The sequence below is a fragment of the Argentina silus genome (assembly GCF_951799395.1).
Source record: "Argentina silus genome assembly, chromosome: 22".
Lineage (NCBI taxonomy): Eukaryota > Metazoa > Chordata > Actinopteri > Argentiniformes > Argentinidae > Argentina > Argentina silus.
In genome coordinates, this window is record NC_139676.1 from 6,388,557 (window position 1) to 6,411,301 (window position 22,745).

The following is a 22,745-nucleotide window of genomic DNA, read 5'->3' on the forward strand; positions in this document are numbered from 1 at the left end:
TTGAACAATTGCATAGTGACCATTCATTTCTTTGGTACAAGAAAGGTGTGATTTTCAGGTGTGAAATTCAATGTTTAGTTAATGAAAAGACAGATAAATAAATTCGAAGTGCTGTATGCTTAGGTAGTCAAGTAAAAGTGACTACACCTGAGATAAAAAGTTGACTTTAGATCGAGCAGTTAACAGTTTAAATCAGCATGGAAAGAGTTGGGTACTTTAATGTTTAAACAAGACCAATGGCCAATAGTGTGGCAGGTATTTACACACACACACACACACACACACACACACACACACACACACACACACACACACACACATTCCATTACAGTTTCCTCACAGGGGTGGAAACTGAATACTGGTCCTTAAAGGCAAACAGACAGACTGTTCCTGCGCCAAGGCTGTAAAGTCTACCCCCCACCCCCCCTCCTCCCTCCCTCCCTCTCTCCCTCCCTCCCTCCCTCCCTCCCTCTCTCTCCCAGGCCCGCCCCAAGGCCAGGACTATATCAGGAGCCAGCCTCCTCTATCCCAATGCACACTCCTGAGGGCACCAGCTAGCAGCACTAACGGTCCTCTCTCCTCTCGCCTCCTGATCTCCAGAAGCATCCAGCCGCTCAGTCAGTCAGTCAGTCTGTCAGTCAATCATGTCGTACTCCAAGACAACCACCTACTCCAGCGGCGGCAGCAGCTTCGGCGGGGCCGCGCCCATGGGCTTCTCCGGTGGCTCCATCAGCTCCCGTAGGGTGGGCTACGTCTCCAGCGCCCCCAAGGCCTTCAGCGTGTACGGTGGGGGACTCGGTGGCGGCAGCACTCGTATCTCCTCTTCCTCAGTCCGCGGCGTGTCTTCGGGCTACGGCGGCGGATACGGCGGCGGATACGGTGGTGGATACGGAAGCGGTGCCGGTTTCGGTGGTGGCGCCGGATTCGGTGGTGGCGCCGGTTGTGGATTTGGCGATGGCCAGTCCATCAGCCTGAACGAGAAGGCCACCATGCAGAACCTGAACGACCGTCTGGGAAACTACCTGGATAAGGTTCGCTCGTTGGAGGCAGCCAACTCCAAGCTGGAGATACAGATCAGAGAGTACTATGCCACGAAGGGACCGGCCGCAGAGAGGGACTGGAGCCATTTCTGGGTCATCATCAATGACCTGAAGGACAAGGTAGAGTACAACAAGTACACATTGTACTGTTGCCATGCCTCTGTCTGTCGGTCTGTCTGTCTGTCTCTGTCTGTCGGTCTGTCAGTCTATCTGTCTTAATGACTTAATGATGAGAAGTCTGCACTGTGGTAATCACAGAGTGGTGACAGACAGATAAGATATGGTAGGGGAAAACATCTATTTAGAACTCACCATGTAATTTGAAGTTTGAAGATTTATAGTTCAACAATGTATCATTGTTTATTCTAATAACCTGTTCCTCTACAACCTGCAAGTCATTAAACTCAAAGATAAATATACTGATTATGACTAACAACCTAGAACTTATGCAAGCCAAGATCCCTGAGCAAATTAACAAATTAAGAGGGGAGGAGGAATTCTCACTCTTTCTATCGTTCAAATGTTACAGTACCTAGAGAGCTACTTTCAATAGCTGTTTTGATATATTGATTTTGGTCACAAAACGAGCAAGGGCGTTGTCGGTTCCTGGAATTTGTAATCACCAAGACCTTGCAGTAGCTGCCATCGCGTATCAGAACAGCGAGAAACAAGCTTATCAAAACTAGACTGCTGTCAGCTTCAAAAAACAACTGACTTTGATTCTACCATGTTGCACAATAAACAGTAGCTCTTTCACAATGTGTCACCTGACCATTGACCAATGATTCGGTCTCCATCAGGAACTACCAAGAATACTCTGTGATTCTATCGTATTGCATCATGAACAGTGCCTCTTTAAAAAAATGTTGACCAATCATGTCCTCTCCTTCCAGATCGCCCGTGCTACCACCGTCAATGCCAACATCATGCTCCAGATTGACAACTCTAAATTGGCTGCTGATGACTTCAGGACCAAGTGAGTGTAACAGAGGTGGATTCATTCAACACACCTGTAGGATGATGTCCATTGGTTCCCTGTCTTAATACCGAGGCTTTAGCTCAGAGGGCTATAACAGTCCTGTGGCATGCAAACAACCTGGGGTTACAGAGATTTTTTTTACCAACATACTTGGCACAAATGTCTCACACTCACACACACACATCCCTCTCCTCCAACCAATCAGGTTTGAGCATGAGCTGATGATGCGCCAGTCTGTGGAAGCTGACATCGCCAACCTGCGTCGTCTGCTGGACCAGACCACCCTGTGCAAGGCCGACCTGGAGATGCAGATCGAAAGCTTGCAGGATGAGCTGGCCTACCTCAAGAAGAACCATCTAGAGGTGTGTGTGGTCAAAACCCTGTAATCGACAGGTTCCTTATGACCTTGAAACTGTGTAGTAACAAGGAATTACATCTTAATACAGTCATAACTCTCTTGTTACCTGGGGGAATTCATTGTGAGAAACACCCGAAATGTTTGGATGAGAGAGAGTGAGAGAAACATGATAAAAGAGAGCTAAACTGTGTCCAATCCTGGGCTCTTCATCCTTCTGACTATATTTCCCATAATTCAACAGGAGCTGGCAGCCATGCGCTCTCAACTGACCGGCACAGTCAACGTGGAGGTGGACGCTGCACCCCAGCAGGACCTCAACAAAATGCTGGAGGAGATCCGCTCCCAGTACGAAGGCATCACCGACAAACACCGCCGCGACCAGGAAGCTTGGTTCAACGACAAGGTAACCATAGCCACCATACAGTTGTGACTTCAACCGTAATTTAACCATAATTAACTCCCACATGCAACTCCCACACTGTAATTCACCTGAATACAGTTGTGGCTTCAACTGTAATTAACTGTCATCTCTATGAAGACGGCAAAGTCAAATTTCTCCAGGGGAGTCAAGCTGTAATAGGATTTACAGTAGATAAGAGTTTTTCTAACAGTATTTGTTTCTCTGTTTGTTTGTCTTCCAGTCATCATCTCTGTCCAAGGAAGTCGCCATGACCACAGAGACCGTCCAGGTCAGCAAGACAGAGGTCAACGACCTGAGACGCACGATGCAGGGCCTGGAGATCGAGCTGCAGTCCCAACTCAGCATGGTGAGCCAGAAACACTAGTATCTTAGATTTTGCGTACTTTGGTCAGCTACAACCACTAGCATGGTGAGCCAGAAACACTACTATCTTACAACGGCGACCCAAGATTTAGCATACTTTGGTGAGCTACAGTACAACCACTAGCATGGGGGAGACATAGTCACTGACACAATCATCTGCTTCATAGCATTACCTTGTTGAGCCAGAATGAATAACATCCGTCAATAGACTTTAGTTAGCTACACGTGACTTTGCGTACTTTGAGTGGAGATCAATATCTACTGACATCTATTAACAGACCTGAATCAGGACCCACAATGTTGTCTTGTTTGAGCAAAAACCTTCTCTCCTTTGTCAGAGAGAAAGAGGGATGAGGTGGGAGGGAAGGGGTGGTGAAAATATGGAAAAAGGGAGAGGGGAGGGAAGAAGGGGGAGAGAGGGAATATGTGTAGAGAGACTGATGACAAGAGGGATTAAGGATGATAAGGGAGAGAAAAGTCTTGAACCTTTTATGGCAGCTGGACCATCTCTTGAAGACAGAAAGGGCATGAATAGGTCTAAAGGAATGTAGAGGTGTGTGAACTGAAGCTTCACTCCCATGGACATTCTTTGTCCATCTGGGGCGTATAACTCTCCTACTGCAATAGCTACATGCAATATTGCATTAGCAGAGAAGGTTGATTAGCGAGGTAAACTTGTCTACACACTGTGTTTCGACAGTTAAGAAAAACCATTACTAGATCATTAAACATAATCTCCAGGCTTTGAACCGCGAGCGCCAAGCCCCTCAAGAAGATCATTGCTCTAATATGCTGAACAAACATAGTCTGGATATGGGGAATTAGCATCATCATTACCCAGGGTGTGGCGTTTTGACAACAGTTGCTTAGTTACATTAACAATGGTTGGTATTAGTTGTGTTTGCATTCACATCCTGTGTAGCAGGATCGGGCAAACACATATACTAGTCTGAATGACATTGAAATGATCATGAGAGAGGTACAACAGCATTGATTGAGTGAGTTATATCACTACCAAAATAACACTCTGCAGCCCCACAAAGTTTCTTCTGGAACTTATTTTGTGTAGTTAGCATTAACATTAGCCAAAGTTAGGTATTTTTGCGCTTTTATAGACCATGGTATGTCTATTTACATTAGCATTTCACGTCATTTCTCTGTATCTTCCTCCCCCTCTCCCTCCACAGAAAGGAGCTCTGGAGAACACCTTGGGAGAGACAGAGGCACGCTACAGCGCTATGCTAGCAGGGTACCAGAACCAGATCAACATGCTGGAACAGGAGCTGCAGAACGTACGCGCTAGCATCGAGCAGCAAGGCTGCGACTACAAGATGCTGCTGGACATCAAGTCACGCCTGGAGCAGGAGATCGCCACCTACAGGAGCCTCCTGGAAACAGAGGAGACCAGGTACAGTAACAACACTCTGCTTGCAGTTCATTTTCTGATGATATGAAGGGGAGATTGTGACCTCCTGTTTTTAAGAGCAAGCCACTCACTATAATTGTTCATTCTTTCCTTTCTTTCTTTTCAGGACCATTGGCCAAGGTAAATATCATCTACCTTAATTCATGGCTATGAACAATCCGATATAAAGCCTGCTGGTTATAATTATGTAATAATTATAACCAGCATACCGCTTATAAGCATGTAATAACAATTGTATTTTCTCTCTGCAGGAGGATCAAGAATCCAAACCACAACCACCACAATCCGCTCAAGCAATTAGAAGTCTAACTCTGCTGCCAGTGCAGAATATGATCAGAAACACACACACTCCCTCACACACAACACCACACACTGTTACAACCACAACATGCTTGAAATACCTGTGGAGTATCATCAACGCTACAATGTCTGTCATCCTGATTGGTTCATAAAACATAGAATCTGCCAATGATAGGAAGCCTTGTTGGAGTTCCAGGAAGTGGAATTAGGATGAGATGTAAAACAAAAATGGAAAAACAAACAGAATATTTTGCTCCATTGTGTATGAATGTTTTGTTTCTGAAAATAAATCTGCTGGTGAATACATTAACAACCCTTTTGTGTGAATGTAATCATTTCATTCAAATAGACAGTTTATGGAAATAACCTTGTTCATAGATCATATCATAATCATATGTTTAGATCACATACACATACAGTACATGTATGTTATCAAAACAAACTTATTTGAGATGGCAACTAATTTACGTTACATCCAACTATTTCATACACACACACCCACACACACACAAAGACACACAGGGGACAATCGATTACCGTTTCCCATACAGTGCCAAAGCTGTTATACAGTAGGGCTCTAAAGTATACCTGACCAACACAAACACCTCCACCCCTCCACCCCTCCACCTCCCCCCCTCCCCCCCTCCCTCTCTCCCTGGCCCACCTCAGGGCAAGGGTCATATCAGGACACCTGAGGGCTCCAACCAGCAGCACCATAACAGTCCTCGTCTCCTCACCTGATCTATAACAGCAAGCCAGTCGTCAACAAGCGAGTGGTCAACATGTCCTTCAAGCTCCACACCGTTACTCCACGCTGTCAGCGGCTCGGCCGACCAGGGGGCCATCACCAGGTACTCAAGTAACCACTACAGGTAAGCGCTACGGTGCAGTGGGGGCTTTGGGAGCCTTCCCTCAGGCTTCGGGGGCCGAGGACCGCGCCCATTATGAGGTCATCACCAACAAACACCACGGCGACCATGAAGCCTGGTTTAATCACAAGGTAACCAGAACCACTGTCATCACCTGCATAACCACAGTTTTGACTTCAACTGTAATTGAACCGTAATTAACTGCCATCGCCATGAACATGGTGCTGTTGTACACTGAAACCAAAAAGATTCTTCAAAGGATACCCCAACATGGTCAGCCGAAGAACCCTTTCGGAACCCTTTTTTCTAAGAGTGTGGGTGAAGTTCTCCCAGGGAGCTCTGACAGTACTGTAGTTGTGTTTGTTTGTTTGTTTCTTCCAGTCAGCAACCCTGCCAAGGAGGTGGCCATTAGCACAGAGACTATCCAGACCAGGGGAGGCTGGTGGAGGTAGAAATTGGAGGATGGGCTCATTGTAATGCATGGAATAGAATGAGAAATGGGTGTTTGATACCATTCTTCATTCCGTTCCATTCATTACAATGAGCCTGTCCTCCAATTTCTACCTCCACCAGCCTCCACTGATCCATGGTGACCTGACCACAAATAGTTATAATAAGATTTAGTGTACTTTGGTGAGCCAGAACTAATAGCATCTGATAATGGACTTTATTTAGCTACACATGGTTTAGTGTACTTTCAGCAGAAATCCTATCTACCACTACCATCTAATAATGGACTTCAACTGGGGATATTTTTGCCTTATTTGAGCAAAAATGTTGAATCTCTCTTTCATCAGAGGGAGGGTGGGAAGGAGGGGTGGTAAAGAAGGATGGAAAAAGTAGAGGGGAGGGATGGAGGGGGAAAGAACACTTGAAGAGATCTTAAAGGGGGGGAAAGGGACAAAAAGAGAAAGACAGCTGGACTATCTCTTGATGATATAATGAGTGTGAGTAGGTCCAAAGGAATGCAGAGATGTGTGAACTGAAGCTTCACTCCGATGGACAAGATGGAGTAGTCCATCTGGGCCTGAGTATACTGAAGTATTCACACTGCCCCAGTAACTCATGCTATATTACCCTACAGAGCAGCAGATAAATAAAAGGAAAGTAAACTAAGCAAAGAATCATCAATGCTGTCAATTTCACTTACATACTCTCACATTCTGGAAACAGTAAAAATATCACTAGCAGAATATTGCTGTAATACTGTACATGGACTGTATACAAAGCAGATCCTGTATAGTCTTGTTGTGGTACCTTAGCATCAGAATTAGCCACGTGTGGTTTGTTGACCTACTGTGAAAGTTGATGAATTGCAGTATCAACATCCTGTGTTGTATTAGCGTAAAGATGAGGCCTAGTGGGTTGTGCTGTCATTTATACTAGCCTGAGTTAGCTTCAAAGCTATCCTAAAACAGGTGCGTCTTTGACTCAGTGAGTATAATCAATTAGCATCAATACCTGTGTACGGTTCAAATTGTTTTGTTTTATAACCCTGGGTATATATTAGCATTAGCTTTTTGGGTGTTACCCCGCTCTCCAGTCAACCTAACTTTGTATCCCCCTACACACACACACACACACACACACACACACACACACACACACACACACACACACACACACACACACACACACACACACACACACACACACACAGGGAAGCTATGCACACCTATTTCCACTCCTACAGTAGATAAAAAGTGAACAATTTGCTCTTATGTGTGTGAATGTTTTGTTTCAGAAAATAAATCTGCTGGTAAATAAACACACATCCTTATCGTTTCTGTAATCATTTCAATCAAATAGAACTAGTTTATGGAAAGATTCCATATGTGACATTAGCTTGTAAACACATTTTCTCATCACATACAGAACATGTATTTATCTGGGAGTCATGACAACCATGTAATACTCCATGTGTGAGATAACAGTGTGGTTTCAGGACAGGATGGTAGGGACAATGTCTGACTTCCCCAACATGGAAAACATGAATACAAAATATGGCATTGAAACACTGAGAGGGTACTAAGAGTCCTGTGTGCTGCTGTGTGCCTTGAAGCTTACACACTCACGCACGACTCAATAGGAGTGAAGAACAGGCTCTGTGACCATGGAGGAGAGTGAATGACCTGAGGCGTGGTTTTAAACCACTCTAAAATGGGACACACCCGACTGGTGGAATAATCTTTGACCTCAGACCTGCTCTAGTGGTTTTCAACACAGTGTTACAACTGGTAGAGAGGTTCTTACTCACCAAGGGCTTCTGTTGCCTAGCGATACATACAAAAACATCGAATGGGGAGGCAAACACTGACCGGTTGAACAATGAGAGTCTTTGTGTTGATGGAGTTGCTATCTGTGTTGCACAGCTATCTGTGTGTGTGTGTGTGTGTGTGTGTGTGTGTGTGTGTGTGTGTGTGTGTGTGTGTGTGTGTGTGTGTGTGTGTGCGCTTGCGTTAATGCTGGACGGCCTAATATTGATATTTGAGCAGAATAAATAGGCTGCAGCACACATACACACCCGCACACGCACACTCGCACATAGACACACACACGCACGCACGCATGCACACATGCACGCACGCACACATGCACGCACGCACACACACACACACACACACACACACACACACACACACACACACACACACACACACACACACACACACACACACACACTCAGAGACATAGACAATTTCCTTCCTGCCAATGTTTTCATAAGACAACAATGCTCACAATGCTGAAAACATTGATTTGAAGCTTGTTTCTTGGTTACAAAAAACAGCGGTTAAATTTGCTGGGTGGTGACCTCATCTTTAGGTGACATCATTTTTGGCTGTGTAATTGTGCAGCTATAATTTGTTTGTTTTCTGTAACGTGTCGTCCTGTTTCTTAGTTTATGTTTGTCTTTGTTTCATGTAATTCATTTATTGTTTCCTGTTTTATTTTTGTGTTCCGCGCCTTGTCTCTCGTTTCAAACACTTCACCACCTGCCCTTTTCCCACCTGTGTGACCGTCTACCCCGCCCTGATTGGCTTTACCTGTTCCTCATAATCCTTCCCTGTGTATTTAGTCTGTGTGTTCCCCTGTCTCTGTGCCAGTTTGTCTTTGTACTTTGTGTCAAGCGTTCCAGTGATTGTTTCCTAGTGATAAGTATTCCTTTTTTTTTTTTTTTTTTTATCTCCGAGTGTGTTTTTGCCTCCCCCTTTTCGGATTATCTGCCTGCCTTTTTGAACTGCCTACCTGTGCACCAAACCCTGCTTTGCCTACCCTTTTCCTGGATAATTCTATCCATTGACTGCCTACCTGTGTACCAAACCTATCTGAAAGTAAAGACTTTTCTATTGGATTTAAGTTTTTGTCTCCAAGTCATGTCTTTGAGTCCTTTGTCTGAGTACTCCAGTCATTACATTTTCATCTACTAAACACCTTATCCGTAGACCACATCTGTCATTATAAACAGTTATTAGGTCTGGCCCATTTCCTTGTCACTCAACACATTCATTATTGTAGGCGTATACTGTACGAGGGGAGGCTGATGGAGGTAGAAATCGGAGGACGGGCTCATTCTAATGCATGGAATGGAATGAGGAATGGTTTTAAATGAAGAATGAGACCATTCCTCATTCCATTCCATGCATTATAATGAGCCTTTCTCCAAGTTCTACCTCCACCAACCTCCCCTGGTGTACGTGTACTGTAATTAGATTTGCTGCAAGTTAGTAATTAGCAGCTCATTCAACATCACCACTTGGTTTACATGAAAACATTTGACCCCTTTATGTGGTATTTCTCAAGATGAAAGCTGTCATGTGTTTAACAACAAGTTAAGTTGAACTTACTGTATTTTCCTCCTTTCCAAAAACTGATTATGAAAGCCTTCTGCCTCGGGAGGCCCTATGACGGGTGTGTGTGTGTGTGTGTGTGTGTGTGTGTGTGTGTGTGTGTGTGTGTGTGTGTGTGTGTGTGCGTGTGTGCGTGTGTGCATATGTGTGTGAGAGAGAGAAAAAGAGAGAGGACGGAGGAATTCAGTGAACGGGGGAAATTCTTCATACTACCGACAGTTTCTATTCTGGTGCAACGCTAAGTTTGACACATCAACTGGGGAAAGGCTCTGACCTCTGGCCAGGGTAGGTCACAGACGGGCTATGGCACCAGAACTATCTGTGAAAGCCATAACATCTGTCAAGGCTGCAAGACTCTCCGGAATGCCTCCAAGGGCACCCTAACACTCAGCCAATCGCTAGCTGCATGTGAAGTTTCACCCCCTAACGTTGCTCTCTCTCAGGTCTCCAAGTGTGCACTCCTGTCAGGGGAGGCTGGGGGAGGCTGGGGGAGGCAGGAATCAGAGGATGGGCTCATTGTAATGCATGTTCATAGAATGAGGAATGGGATCAAACACCATTCGATACCAATCCTCATTTGATTCCATGCATTACAATGAGCCCGTCCTCTGATTTCTACCTCCACCAGCCTCCCCTGTCTCCTTTACTCCCCTTGCATCGCATTTCAAAACATAGGATTGATTTAATCATGGGCTAGATGGAGATATACAGTATCCCCCATTTTTTCCCCCTATCCTTATCCTTATGAATCTATGGAGGGTTATGAATAATAAGTGTACCCTTCGGGAAGAGGGACAGAGATTGGTAATGGGAACGCCGCCCCAGCCAAGCGCTAACTGCCTGTGAATTTTCACCCCCTGGCGTTGCTCTGCCTCAGTTTTCTCTAGTGTCACTGACATCAAACGCTACCGTCAATCTGTCAGCTAAAAACACTCCTGACACTCACATCACTGACATACTGGCTAGTCTCTCGCATCAGGTCACTGTCACTTTTGCATTTCACTGTATACTTGTATGCACGTGACAAATAAAGAATCTTGAATCTTGAATCTTGAATCGGGTCTTCCTCTCCCACCAGAGCAATGTGAATCAGACACAAACTGTGTGGCAATAATAACCGCTTTTAACAAGGGACCGGTTGCACAATTCTGAGGGGAATTGCAGTGGAGATGATGGGGACAGAGGCAGCTGACTTAGAGGCAACAGGTCAAACAACTTCAGAATTTAAAACATAGAACCACACCCTGTTCTTATCTCACTCTGGATATAGAGCTACAGGTACTTTTAAATACATCAAAAATATATTATATCACAATGAGACTAACCTAGATAAATAAAGGTTAAATATCTTTTAGCATTTGATTGAGCCTGCCTGGAGTGCTCCAGTATATGGGCGGGGTTTGCAAACTCAATCAAAGTATTTGAAATTATATCAAAGACTATTCAAACCGAGGTCTGCAGGGCTGGGAGAGTGGCCTTCTCTTTAAGTGGGGGTTAGGTGGAAGTAATTAGAGTAAAAAAAGTAAAAAGTTCATTTAGCTAGTCTTTGAAAGTACACCAACTACTGTGAGAGATTGTGGCAGGGGAGGGAAAGGCAGACATTTGGATCATGTAATTACTGTGCGAAAACGACCATGACCTAGATCGTGTATCTAGTGCATACAATAGGTGATTAGAAGATAAGAGAGAAGAAGAGCCTTCAATTACTAGGAGACTTGATGAGTCAACATATCACAGGTGTGAGTGAGTTTAACGAGGATTTCCAGTACAGATAAGCATTCAACCAAAATAAGGAGAGGAAAAGTTTTCTTATGTGTGTTATCTCTAGTTTTCCTTTTCACAGTATGTAGACGTGTGTACTTTCAAATACTAGCGAAAGGAGCTTGAAGCTGCTCTAATTACTTCCTCCTAAACCCCACTTAGACAGAAGCTCAGTCCCGTCCTCGAATTTCTACCTCCACCAGCCTCCGCTGCGCTGTCTGCCAGACCTATTAGGTCTATCAGACCTGTTAGGTCTACCAGACCTGTTACCTGAGCATGTGCAGCACTCCTGGGGGTAAGAGTGCTTAGCAGTAGCGGATCTATTAAATAACACTGCTCACTGGCAGGGCAGAAACTGGTTTCAGGGCAGAAACTGAACCGTAAAAACAAACTGGCACTGGAAACATGAGGAATGACTCATTTTTCCAAACATTGAATGTTTGTGTAAAAGTCCAGTGGACTGACCAACTGATGGGACTTTTACCCAGCAAGCTATTTTCACTCTATTCGGTTGACATCTCAAGAGTGGTTATTCCAAACATGAATCACACATTTTGTATCAGGCCATCAACTCCCTTTAGAAACTTCAGTCCTCACATCCTCTACTCCGTCCTCCACTCACTTCTTCTCAAAAAGCATTGGAGGAGAATATCTAAGGGGAGGAACCCTGATTTGCTCCTCCAATGTGTTTTGAGTAGGAAGCCAGTGGAGGACGGAGGAGAGGACGCGAGGAATCGAGTTTGTAACCATTGAGAAAGGGTCCTTGCGGCTGTGGTGATGCAGTGCTATACTGACCTCTAGTGGTAGATTCTCCCCTCGCACTCTTTGAAGAAAGCTGGAGGTGTTTTTCCATAGATGAGTGAGCCATCTAATGGAGAAAACATGTAATTGTTACACCTGTACATGGTAGTTAGCAAATATCAGGCCTATTGTGTTGTTTACCAGTAAGTTATACCAAGTTATTTGCAGTTGATAAGTAACTAAGTCAGACAAAATAAGATTTAAAGGTAGACTTTGGGATATGACATCACCCCTGTGACAGAGCATGTGACAGAGCATGAAAATGAAATGACAGAGCAACAAAGATATTGTAGTGAACAAGAGCGAACAAGAGCGTCTACTGGTTTCACTGACCTTCAACATAAGATGGCAGAGTGCATGTGCCAGTCACATTCAATTCGCAACATGCTCTATTCTCTAGTCTGTTGCATCTCTGTTTTTTTAAAGTCTCTGGCAGCGTCTACCTTTAAGGCACAATATTGAGAGGTCTCAGGGTAATTATCTCTTTCAGAAACGCCTAGGTTTGACCGAGCAATAGATATGCAAAGCTCAGTAAACTATGCCTCATGTTGACGCCAAAGATTTCATGACAATAACATTCTATTCTAGATTTTATAATAGAATGTATTAGAATGTATCAGTATTACTTCGAGCTTTAGGTGCCTATACAGAATATGGCTGCCTGCCTGCCTGAACATAGTGGACAGATTAAACTGAGTTTGTTATGGGTCTGTTTGCTGCCATCTGGTGGATCTAAGCTGATCTTCTACTTTCATTCCCTACCAGCGTCTCTCCCTTCCTCTCACTTTCTCTCTCTTTCTCTGTCCTCTACCCCTAGCTGTGTGTGACATCACTCTCCTGCGCATGGGAGGCTGGTGGAGGGAGAAATCGGAGGATGGGCTCATTGTAATGCATACCATTCCTGATCCCGTTCCATGGATAATCCATGGATTTCTACCTCCACTAGCCACCACTGCTCCTGTATAGTCAGACACACGACTGGAGAGCGAAACTATTTCACCCCAAACTCAATATCAAGTCAGTACAAGCCCCTGTCTTTACTACAATAAGGTTTGCTTATCTGTCCTCGTTCCCACTAAGTATCTGTACTTGGCTCCCAATAAGACACCGACATTAGTGTTGTGTTATTATGACATCATCCTTCAGGGAGAACAGCTGGAGGCCTTTCATATTCTAATCATGTTTTACTGTGTCTCCAGTATCATTGCCACCATCTTCAATCATCTTTTTGCAGTTCTGCTGTTCCCACACAACTTATCTTTTGTTGTTGGAGACAACTGGCTCTGTGTCATCAGGTAACATCACCGGTTTGATAATCATCCATAATCATCTCAACTTTATTGATTCCAAAAGTGCTGTAATAAACAAATAAAAGTAACCACACCCTCTCTCTCTCTCTACACTCACATTTTAGATTTCAGATTATTCTCCCCTGAAAATCTTTTGTAATTTGTTTTCTCTTGATGGACACACCAACAATTGTTCTCCTTTTCCCCCCACTGACTTTGAATGGAAGAATAGCAAACCCCTGGTCTCCGGATGAATATGTTTTGAAATTCCACAGTGAATATGTGTCTTATTGACTTTTTCCAACAGAGGAATGTGTATAGTTTCATGTAGGGAAGGTTTGAGGAGTGTCAGTTTCATCATTTCCTTTCGAAGTTGGAAAACTCCTATAGAACTGGTAATCCTAAAGGGCATGAATGGAAGCATACTAGACCTGCCTGTAACTTCTCAACCCTATATAGTACAAACCTCTTCTTAGAGTATGCCATCTTAGCTGTATCTCTGATATATTATTTTAAAAAACAGCCCTCTAGCTCTATCCAAACTCCCAATCCAGCCAGAGAGCAATTATGTGTTGTCTCTCAATGGGAGACGAAAACCCCCAGTCATTTGCTTGTATCAGTGTTCTACAATGTAATGTCAAATATTCCTTTTGAGGGAATATTCTCTGATGTAAACTGAAATGCAAAGACAAATATCAGAATTGTTGAAATCTATTTTTAAAATGTTTTGGTGTCTCTCTCTCTCTCTCTCTCTCTCTCTCTCTCTCAAACAACGATAGGTGCTGCTTTAAATAAAGAATACATGATTTAAAGAAGAGTCTCTCAATTTAAAAATATGCAAAAACTCATATTGATTCTAACAGTGCTGAATATTCTCTCTCTCTCTCTCTCTCTCTCTCTGACAATGACTCAGGGTTTTACTTGGCAATAAAAGTGAGTCTGTCGTAACCCTAACCCTAACCCTAACCCTAACCCTATATACTGAAAGTTCATGACATGTCAGGTCAGTTCAGTTCTCTTCCTCCAGGAGATAAACTAAAGGTAAATGCTAAGTGGGATCTTTGGGACGACCCTACTCTAAACCCTAAGCCTAACTTTAACCCCTAACCTTACCCTAACCCTAATCCTAACCTTAAACGTAACCCTAACATTTACATCTTATATTTACATTAACATTTCTGACATTTAGCAGACGCTTTTATCCAAATCGACTTACAACAAGTACATTTGTCTAAGTAAGTGAATCATCTATACATCAGTCATCATAAGGAAAAAATCTATGGTAGGTGCCCTTGACAGTCACAATGCTAGAAGAAGGAAGGATTACATTTCTTTTTTTTTTATGTTTTATTATTAACAGTAGTGGAACTGTACAGGGGGGTAGTGGATGGGTCTTCAGTCGGCAGAAAATAGATAGTGACTCTGCAGTCCTGACAGCAGTAGGAAGCTCGTTCCACCACCGGGGAGCCAAGACAGTGAAAAGCCGGCATCATCCCAAGGATCCCACTTAGCATTTAGCATAAACTAAAGGTTTATTAGGTTCCTGTCCTGCCCTGACCTTTCTCTGTCTTGATGTTAGAGTGGTGTCCCTGACATCAACTGAATACTGCCACCTAGTGTCCAAGTGTTGAAAGAGCATGTTACATGGTTGGTATGATATCAGATGTGCTGGATGGAATGATAAAAGATTATCTTTAACTACAGTATGATTTCAGATCAGGGGAGGCTGGTGGAGGTAGAAATCGGAGGATGGGCTCTTTGTAATGCATGAAATAGAATAAGGACTGGTATCAAACACACATGCTTTTTCAGACTCATATGCTGTTTCAGATATGCTGTAGGATGAACAAGATATAACTCTTTTTTCCTAATAGAAATGAGAGATGTAAAAAAACAACAGTCATCAAATAGATATATCACTCTTTTTATTTTCATTTCATTGAACACTTCAATCAATGACCATCGATGATCTAATCAAAGATGGTTGACTTATAGTATCAAAGATGTCCAACATTTTTAAGAGTTCATTTAAACCAGACCAGGGGGGTGCTCTAACTGGACATTTGCTCCAGATCCACTTCTTCCGTGCGGGAGACCACCACTCCATCAATGATCTCCTCGACCACCGTCCTCACTCTGGTAGTCTTCACAGGCTCAGCTGAAGAGGAGACCAAAGAGAACCATTAGAACGTTAAGCATTCATATATCAGATATATATACACTGCATTCTAGAATGATCCTCAGATTCCAACAAAAACTCAGATGCATTCTAGAATAATCCTAAAAATTCCAAACAAATACATCCACTGGGTTCTAGAAAGATCTCTTAGTCCAATAATAGTCAGATGGATTCTAGAATGATCTCCTATTCCAACAATAGTTCAATGGATTCTAGAAAGATCTCCTATTCCAACAATAGTCCAATAGATTCTAGAAAGATCTCAGATTCCAACAATAGTCCAATAGATTCTAGAATGATCTCCTATTTCAACAATGGTCCAATGAATTGTAGAATGATCTCCTATTCCAACAATAGTCCAAGGGTTCTAGAATGAGCCCCAATTCCGAGTGCTTTCACTGATTATTGGAAAACAATATGAGAGAGAACAGCGTGCTTCTGCTTACGTTTGACTTCGACCACTTGTTCAACCTTCTTCACCACCTTCTCCACCACCTGTGTGACCACAGTTCTCCTGTGGGACAGAAGACAGAAAGTATGGTTTTCAGTATGTTCACATTAAAAATAATCTTTATTGATTTAATCACCTCTCTGCTTAGTAAGTCTTTCATGCCCAATTCCAACTCAACCCCTGGCCCCTGCATCAAGTACTTGTTGCAGATTCTCATAAAATTAGATAGGTATTAGCGATATGGTTACAGATCCATATTGCCGCTGGAAAGGCTGGATGGATTTAGTTTTTTGCCTATTTATCGAGATTAATTTAGATTTTACAAAAAGTGCTGGTGTAAATGTTAAATTATACAAGAAAGTATCTCCTCCCTCCCTCCCTCTCCTCCCGTCTTACCCAACAGCCTCTCCGTCCAGCAGCCTCCTGTACTCGGCGATCTCCATCTCCAGGCGTGTCTTGATGTCCAGCAGCATCTTGTACTCGTTGGACTGCCTCTCGATGTCCATCTTCATGTTGCCCAGCTCCAGCTCCAGGCTGTTGACCATGATCTGGAGCTGGTTGAGCTGGTAACTGTAGCGAGACTCTGTCTCTGACAGCTGCCCCTCCAGTGCTCCTTTCTGGAAGGGGCGAGGAGGAGGAGGAGGGGAAGAGGGAGAGAGTAAGAAAGAAAGACTTGTTATGATTCAACCTTGTCGATATTGATATATCGGAGGCCAAATTTGATTGTATATCAATGCCTTTAAACATACTGCACTGTACACAGCGTTTTCTGTTAAAGAAGAGCAGCTGTGACAGAATAATCAAAAGAATTGATCAAATCGCTTTGTCGAACATGTCATTATGATGAAACGGCTTCAAGTTTACTCATTTCCTCTCTCATTAGCTAATCCGTCATTTTCAGCGGTTACAGTGAAAATTAACTTGTAGCTTGTAACGTTTAACAGCTTGCTTGCTTGTGTGTGCGTGTTTGTGTGTGTGTGTGTATATGTGTTTACCAGGCTGAGCTGGGACTGCAGCTCGATCTGCAGGGACTGCAGGGTCCTCTTCAGCTCGCTGATCTCACTGTGAGATGTCTGGAGGGTCAGTGTGCTGGTGGTCACCACCTTGTTCAGCTCATCAAACTGGAGAGGGGAGAGAAGGGATTGGATGAGCAAGGCTGACCAATGGGAGGGGGTGGAAGGGACAGGGTGGGAACTGTGGCTACTCAATGAGTTCTTCATTTATAATTCTAATAAGGCCCAAATGGAGTTATCATGGGTATAATCATGTCTCTATAAAAGTTGAGTGTTTTGTCGATTATCTTTATCGAATAAGGGCAGTAAAGAAAATGGACTTCTAGGGCCAAGTATTCACTGTAAAAGTGGATAAGATCCTTTAAATGAAGTTATTGACAGTTGAGACAGATCCAAATGGTTATCCAGAAGTTTAATTCTTTCTCTCTCTCTCTCTCTCTCTCTCTCTCTCTCTCCTCACCTTGACCTTGTACCAGCTCTCCATGTCTTTGCGGTTCTTTTCGACGATGCCCTCGTACTGGCTCCTAATCTCCGCCAATATACGGGACATGTCCTCCTGGGGAGCCGCATCCACCTCCACGTTAACCGAGCTGGAGCCCATTTGGGCCCGCAGGATGGCCAGCTCCTATAGGACCGGAGAAAGAGGGGTCAAAGGTTAACCATGCAGGGTTTACACCAGTTGGGGATATAACTTGTTGATGATGTCAGAGGTCAATAGAGGTGGAAGGCAGGTAAAGGGGTCAACTTGGGTGAATGTCTGGTGTCTGAATGTCTGACTCTCAGCTAAGCATGGGTTACACTCAGTAATATGGCACATCTATCTTGGGGGCATCAACTGAAGAGGAAATTACAGGTTTAAAGACATGGGGTTGTTTAAGTGAGGCTTGGCTATGATTAAGAGGGTGGGGATGGGGAATGTACAGTACTCATGCTCTCTCTCTCCCCCTCTCACACACACACACACACACACACACACACACACACACACACACACACACACACACACACACACACACACACACACACACACACACACACTGACAGGCGGGTAGAGGGTCAATTTGGGTGAAAGTCAGGTGAGGTTACAGTACAACAGTAATACATTTGATCTATTTATGTGCTTCTCAAGAGCCCAGAGATGCAACAGGTGTCACAGGTATTGTCACAAGTTCAACCTTATGAGTCAACAAGTCACTTCAGTGTAACAGTCTCCACCTTTCATGATTGCATTACTGTATAGGCCTAGATGATAAGGATGTTAGCATTAGCTTTGGTGACATCCTGTACAGCAGGGGAGGCTAGTGGAGGTAGAAATCAGAGGATGGGCTCTGATACCATTCCTCATTCTATTCCGTGCACCCATCCTCTGATTCCTACCTCCACCAGCCTCCACTGCTTAACAGCTGCCCCTGAGTAAATAAATAATTATGCTGTATAAACTGTTATACTAATCCATCAGGAGAGGGGACTCGCCACCTTGTGATCTCTGCTGAGGTTAAACTGCTAGGCTGGTGCCACACGGCCGCAGGGCCTCATGTCATTGGCTGCCTGTTGTACAGGTACAGAAACGGAGCCAAAAGAGACACACCAGACAAGTTATGTCTGCTCTGCTGTTTGTATTATCAATAGTACGCCCAAAGACAACAGTGCTTGGCATGCTACAGTATAACAATTATGCCTCTAGTAACTCCATTCGACGTACAGTAGCGTAGGCTAGAATGCTGTTTTCTTAAAGGGAGAATGGATAAGAATGAGGATTTTTTAGATGTTGATAAAGCGATGATTCAGTAAGCATTTTACCATGAGGAATAGTTCACAGTATTATAACAAGTACTGAGGGCTCTTTTAAGAGACAAAGTAGAGTGAATTCGTCCCTAGACACTGGTCTTGGGTCAGTTTTGAGTCTCCCCCCCACTAATGGATAAGGTTAGAACTTGATGAGGGTAAGCTGATCCGAGATCTGTGCCTAGGCCTTGGGGAACCTCTGGGCCATTTTGGAGCCATTGGGGCCATTGGGGCCATTTTGACCCTGGCCTGACTCCTTTGCGGATCCCAGGGGAATGGACACCCACCTCTGCATGGTTCTTCCTGAGATAGACCAGCTCCTCCTTCAGGCTTTCGATCTGCATCTCCAGGTCGGAGCGGGCCATGGTCAACTCGTCCAGAACCTTCCTCAGACCAGCGATGTCCACCTCCACCGACATACGCAGGGCCAGCTCATTCTCAAACCTTTAACATGAATGAATGAATAGATTAAGGGATGGATGGATGGATGGATGGATGAAATGAAATGAAAGATTGAATCCCTTTCATAATTAGAAATACATAGAGGTCACAACATCAAAGACCAAAAGAAAACATTGAGTATAGTCATTTTATTGTAGTCCTTTTCAAGAGGAAAAGGAAAGACAATAGAATATTTAGTTACCAGACTAATTGGTAGTGCCACCAACGGTAAATATGACAGTGAAGTGTCACAAAAACAAGTCATACCAGTTGAGTGAAGGAGTAATGCCCTGGTAATTGTTTTATGTAAAAGTCCTGTGAATAAAGGTGACTTTTTTTCTGTGTGAAAAGTGTCAGTACGCACGCACGCACACACGCACACACAAGCAGAGAGAGAGACACACACGCACAGAGAGACACATTCACGTTCTACTCACTTGACTTTGAAGTCGTCAGCTGCCAGCTTGGCATTGTCGATCGACAGCAAAATCCTGGCATTGTCTAGGGAAGCAGCAGTGATCTGGAACAAACAAAGACAATATCACTTTAAAGATGAGAAGAAAGGAGGTAAAGCTGTCAACTGCCAAATTTCATGTCTCTTATACTGTAGTATGATATCATGAAAGATATATTTGTTAAGGGATTAAAAATCTGAGAGAAACTCAAACAATTGTAGTCCATTATCTTAACAGCCCACAAGTATGAAGGTGTGTCAGTGACTCCTTCACTCACACAGTGACATATGTGCTTCTATGGCAAAGTAATTTAGGAAAATGTAAATTGTATGAGCAAGCATGACTTGGCAAACAAAGGGTAATCCTACAGTACAACTGTATTGTAATATGATTCATTCAAGTATTATGTGCAGTAACATTGTCCTCTGACATGTTGTGTAGGTGGAAATTGATGTGAAAGTGGAACAACTCACTTGACAGGTACACAAACTGGGCTAAAGTGGCAATTTGAGTTTCACACCGGAACCAAGCCCTTTCTAGTCACGGTAACCTTTTTCTTTCAGTGGAAATAAACTCAACACGCATGTGTACGCAACAAGTGTGTCTTTCATGTTCAGTGAATCCATTACTTCTGAATCAAAGGTTTTACAAATCCACAACCTGAGGGCACAGTTGTAACCTGACAGCTTCTTTGAGAAGCAGGCAGCCTCTATGGGCTTCAGGATACAGTTGGAGTATTTAATGCCATAATTGATTACAGGGATTATATATGATCAGAGTGTATAATGTTTTTGTCACTTCAGGGATAACCTTGAAAATAATTTGAATTATGAGATGAGAAGATTTCAAAATGAGATGCTCTCTACCCTCATAAAACATGTAGGCAAGAGAGAATGTATACAAAACGTAGCCTTTTGTTGGTCAAAAAGCATCTAACTCGCTTCAATAAATTTAAGGTCCAGATGCTCACCTTCATGCGCAGGTCAGCAATAATCGCCTCGTATTGGCTGTAGTCCCTGACTGTGGTTCCCACGGACTTCTGCTCGTACCACTCTCGGATCTGGATCTCTAACTTGCTGTTGGCGCTCTCCAGCGAGCGCACCTTGTCCAGGTAAGTGGCCAAACGGTCGTTCAAGTTCTGCATGGTAGCCTTCTCGTTAACCGACACCCCAATACCGCCATTGTCCCCTCCAAACCCGTTGGACAGGTCAATACAGCCACCACCAATACCACTACCTATGCCTGAGAAGGACATGCGGACATTCTGTCCACCCGCCCCGGCGTAGACACTTGGTGCCCGGGACATGGAGACCCGAGAGTACCCCCCGACCCCGGAGAGAGACCGTGAGGACGACAAACCACCGCCCCCGGAGTAAGACATGCGAAGCGACTGAACACTCATGTTGTGCTTGAGTGATCGAGTGATAGTTAACGGTTGACCTATCGGGTGGTACGCGCAGTAGAAGAGCTGATGATGTTACCTGTTCAAGGTAGCAGAATATATACCCCTTGGAGGTGGGTGCGGCTCCAGGGCGTTTTGAGATAATTATTTACCGGAAAGTAGATCCCTCACGCATCATACAGGTGTGTCCGGGGACTCGAGTTCATTAGATAAGGTTGAACTGAGGTGTGGTGCGCTGAGGTGTGAGAGTTTTAAAAAAAGCCTCCGTCAGTTTTATCATCTCCTCGCTGTCTGTCGGTTGTCACGGCATCTTATGTGTCAGGTGAGTTGCTAATGTGAGGGGAATGTTAGAGCTTAGGTGCAAGCTGTTTCTTTCATCATAAAATACATGACACACTTTTCCCATCAGCTTTATTGGCTTTTGAATGTCTGAGTAAGCGTTGTAAAATCTAGACTAGACAGTAACCTCACCTATCTCAAATTTAAAGGGAGAAGGTTTGCAGGTAGTTTATATCATTTTGAGAGATTGAGGGACCTTAGTCGTGCCAGTTATAATCACATTAATTCACACATAAATACAGGAACTTTTTTGCATATTTGTTGAAGAAATGGGCAAGGGCAAGGTAGCCTATACTTTATGTTTCTTTATTGCCTGAGTGAAACTAAGATCTAGGTAATAATGTTCTGCACTATAATAAATAAATAAAGAGGAATTTATGACTGCATATTATATGATAAGCATTGTAACCATGGATGCGTTACTATGTTCAAGGTTCATATATGAAGATACACATCTAAGTAGAGATTTGTTTCGTACATCGTTCAACAAGTAGGTAAGGTAGGGGTATCTGAGAGGGAGAGAGGCGGGGGGGGGGGGGGGGGGTGGGGTGGGAGGGAGAGAAAGAGAGAGAGATGTGTTTGGAAGTGTGAGGGAGAGATTCCTCAGAAATGCATCCATTCATGTTATCATCATGTGCCCACCCTCTTTGACAGGTCCTTAGAGGTTTACATGACAGATGTAACAGTAACACACACACACACACACACACACACACACACACACACACACACACACACACACAAACAACCCTCCCCCCCTATAATGCCCTGGTAATTGTTTTACGTAAAGGTCACACACACACACACACACACACACACACACACACACACACACACACATGCTTTCACTATTGGTTGACAGCACACTTGAAGGTTGTTGGCATCTTAACAACTTCTCCTGGGGCAGTGTTCCATACATGTTCAGGTAATTGCAATAAATGACATATTATATATATCACATCAGCCAACTACAGGTCTTATGAGAGAACCTTTAATGTTGTCTCAATTGCTCAGAATAACTGAAATCCTTCTTTCCCACTGCCATCAGGCTCCTAAACAACGCATAGGAGATTATAATCATGGACTACCTCATATAACTGTACTACCTCATACTGAACCCGACTGAACCCGACTGTCCTACCTCATACTGAACCCGACTGAACCCGACTGACTACCTCATACTGAACCCGACTGACTACCTCATACTGAACCCGAATGTCAATTT

General features: G+C 43.8%; 2 protein-coding genes across 2 annotated transcripts; one reads left to right on the plus strand and one right to left on the minus strand.

Annotated features, from left to right (window-relative positions):
- The first annotated feature begins 546 nt into the window (after window positions 1–546).
- LOC310821713 (keratin, type I cytoskeletal 19-like) lies at window positions 547–5,202 on the plus strand. Its single transcript, XM_083693867.1, has 8 exons — window positions 547–1,160; window positions 1,934–2,016; window positions 2,225–2,381; window positions 2,619–2,780; window positions 3,019–3,144; window positions 4,349–4,569; window positions 4,694–4,707; window positions 4,839–5,202. The coding sequence occupies exons 1-8, from the start codon at window positions 645–647 to the stop codon at window positions 4,886–4,888; spliced, it is 1,329 nt and encodes a 442-aa protein (XP_083549993.1). The 5' UTR covers window positions 547–644; the 3' UTR covers window positions 4,889–5,202.
- A 10,161-nt stretch (window positions 5,203–15,363) lies between these two features.
- LOC310821711 (keratin, type I cytoskeletal 19-like) lies at window positions 15,364–21,258 on the minus strand. Its single transcript, XM_083693865.1, has 8 exons — window positions 20,750–21,258; window positions 19,762–19,844; window positions 19,171–19,327; window positions 17,559–17,723; window positions 17,081–17,206; window positions 16,482–16,702; window positions 16,081–16,148; window positions 15,364–15,613 (listed from the first exon to the last, which is right to left on the minus strand). The coding sequence occupies exons 1-8, from the start codon at window positions 21,179–21,181 to the stop codon at window positions 15,507–15,509; spliced, it is 1,359 nt and encodes a 452-aa protein (XP_083549991.1). The 5' UTR covers window positions 21,182–21,258; the 3' UTR covers window positions 15,364–15,506.
- Between the last annotated feature and the right edge of the window lie 1,487 nt (window positions 21,259–22,745).

Coding starts and splice junctions, on each gene's coding strand:
- LOC310821713 (XM_083693867.1), top strand. CDS start 645: ATGTCGTACTCCAAGACAACCACCTACTCCAGCGGCGGCAGCAGCTTC. Junction 1,161..1,933: donor TCAATGACCTGAAGGACAAG/GTAGAGTACAAC, acceptor CTCTCCTTCCAG/ATCGCCCGTGCTACCACCGT. Junction 2,781..3,018: donor AAGCTTGGTTCAACGACAAG/GTAACCATAGCC, acceptor TTTGTCTTCCAG/TCATCATCTCTGTCCAAGGA.
- LOC310821711 (XM_083693865.1), bottom strand. CDS start 21,181: ATGAGTGTTCAGTCGCTTCGCATGTCTTACTCCGGGGGCGGTGGTTTG. Junction 19,328..19,761: donor GCTGACGACTTCAAAGTCAA/GTGAGTAGAACG, acceptor TTCATGTTAAAG/GTTTGAGAATGAGCTGGCCC. Junction 16,703..17,080: donor TGCAGTCCCAGCTCAGCCTG/GTAAACACATAT, acceptor CGCCCCTTCCAG/AAAGGAGCACTGGAGGGGCA.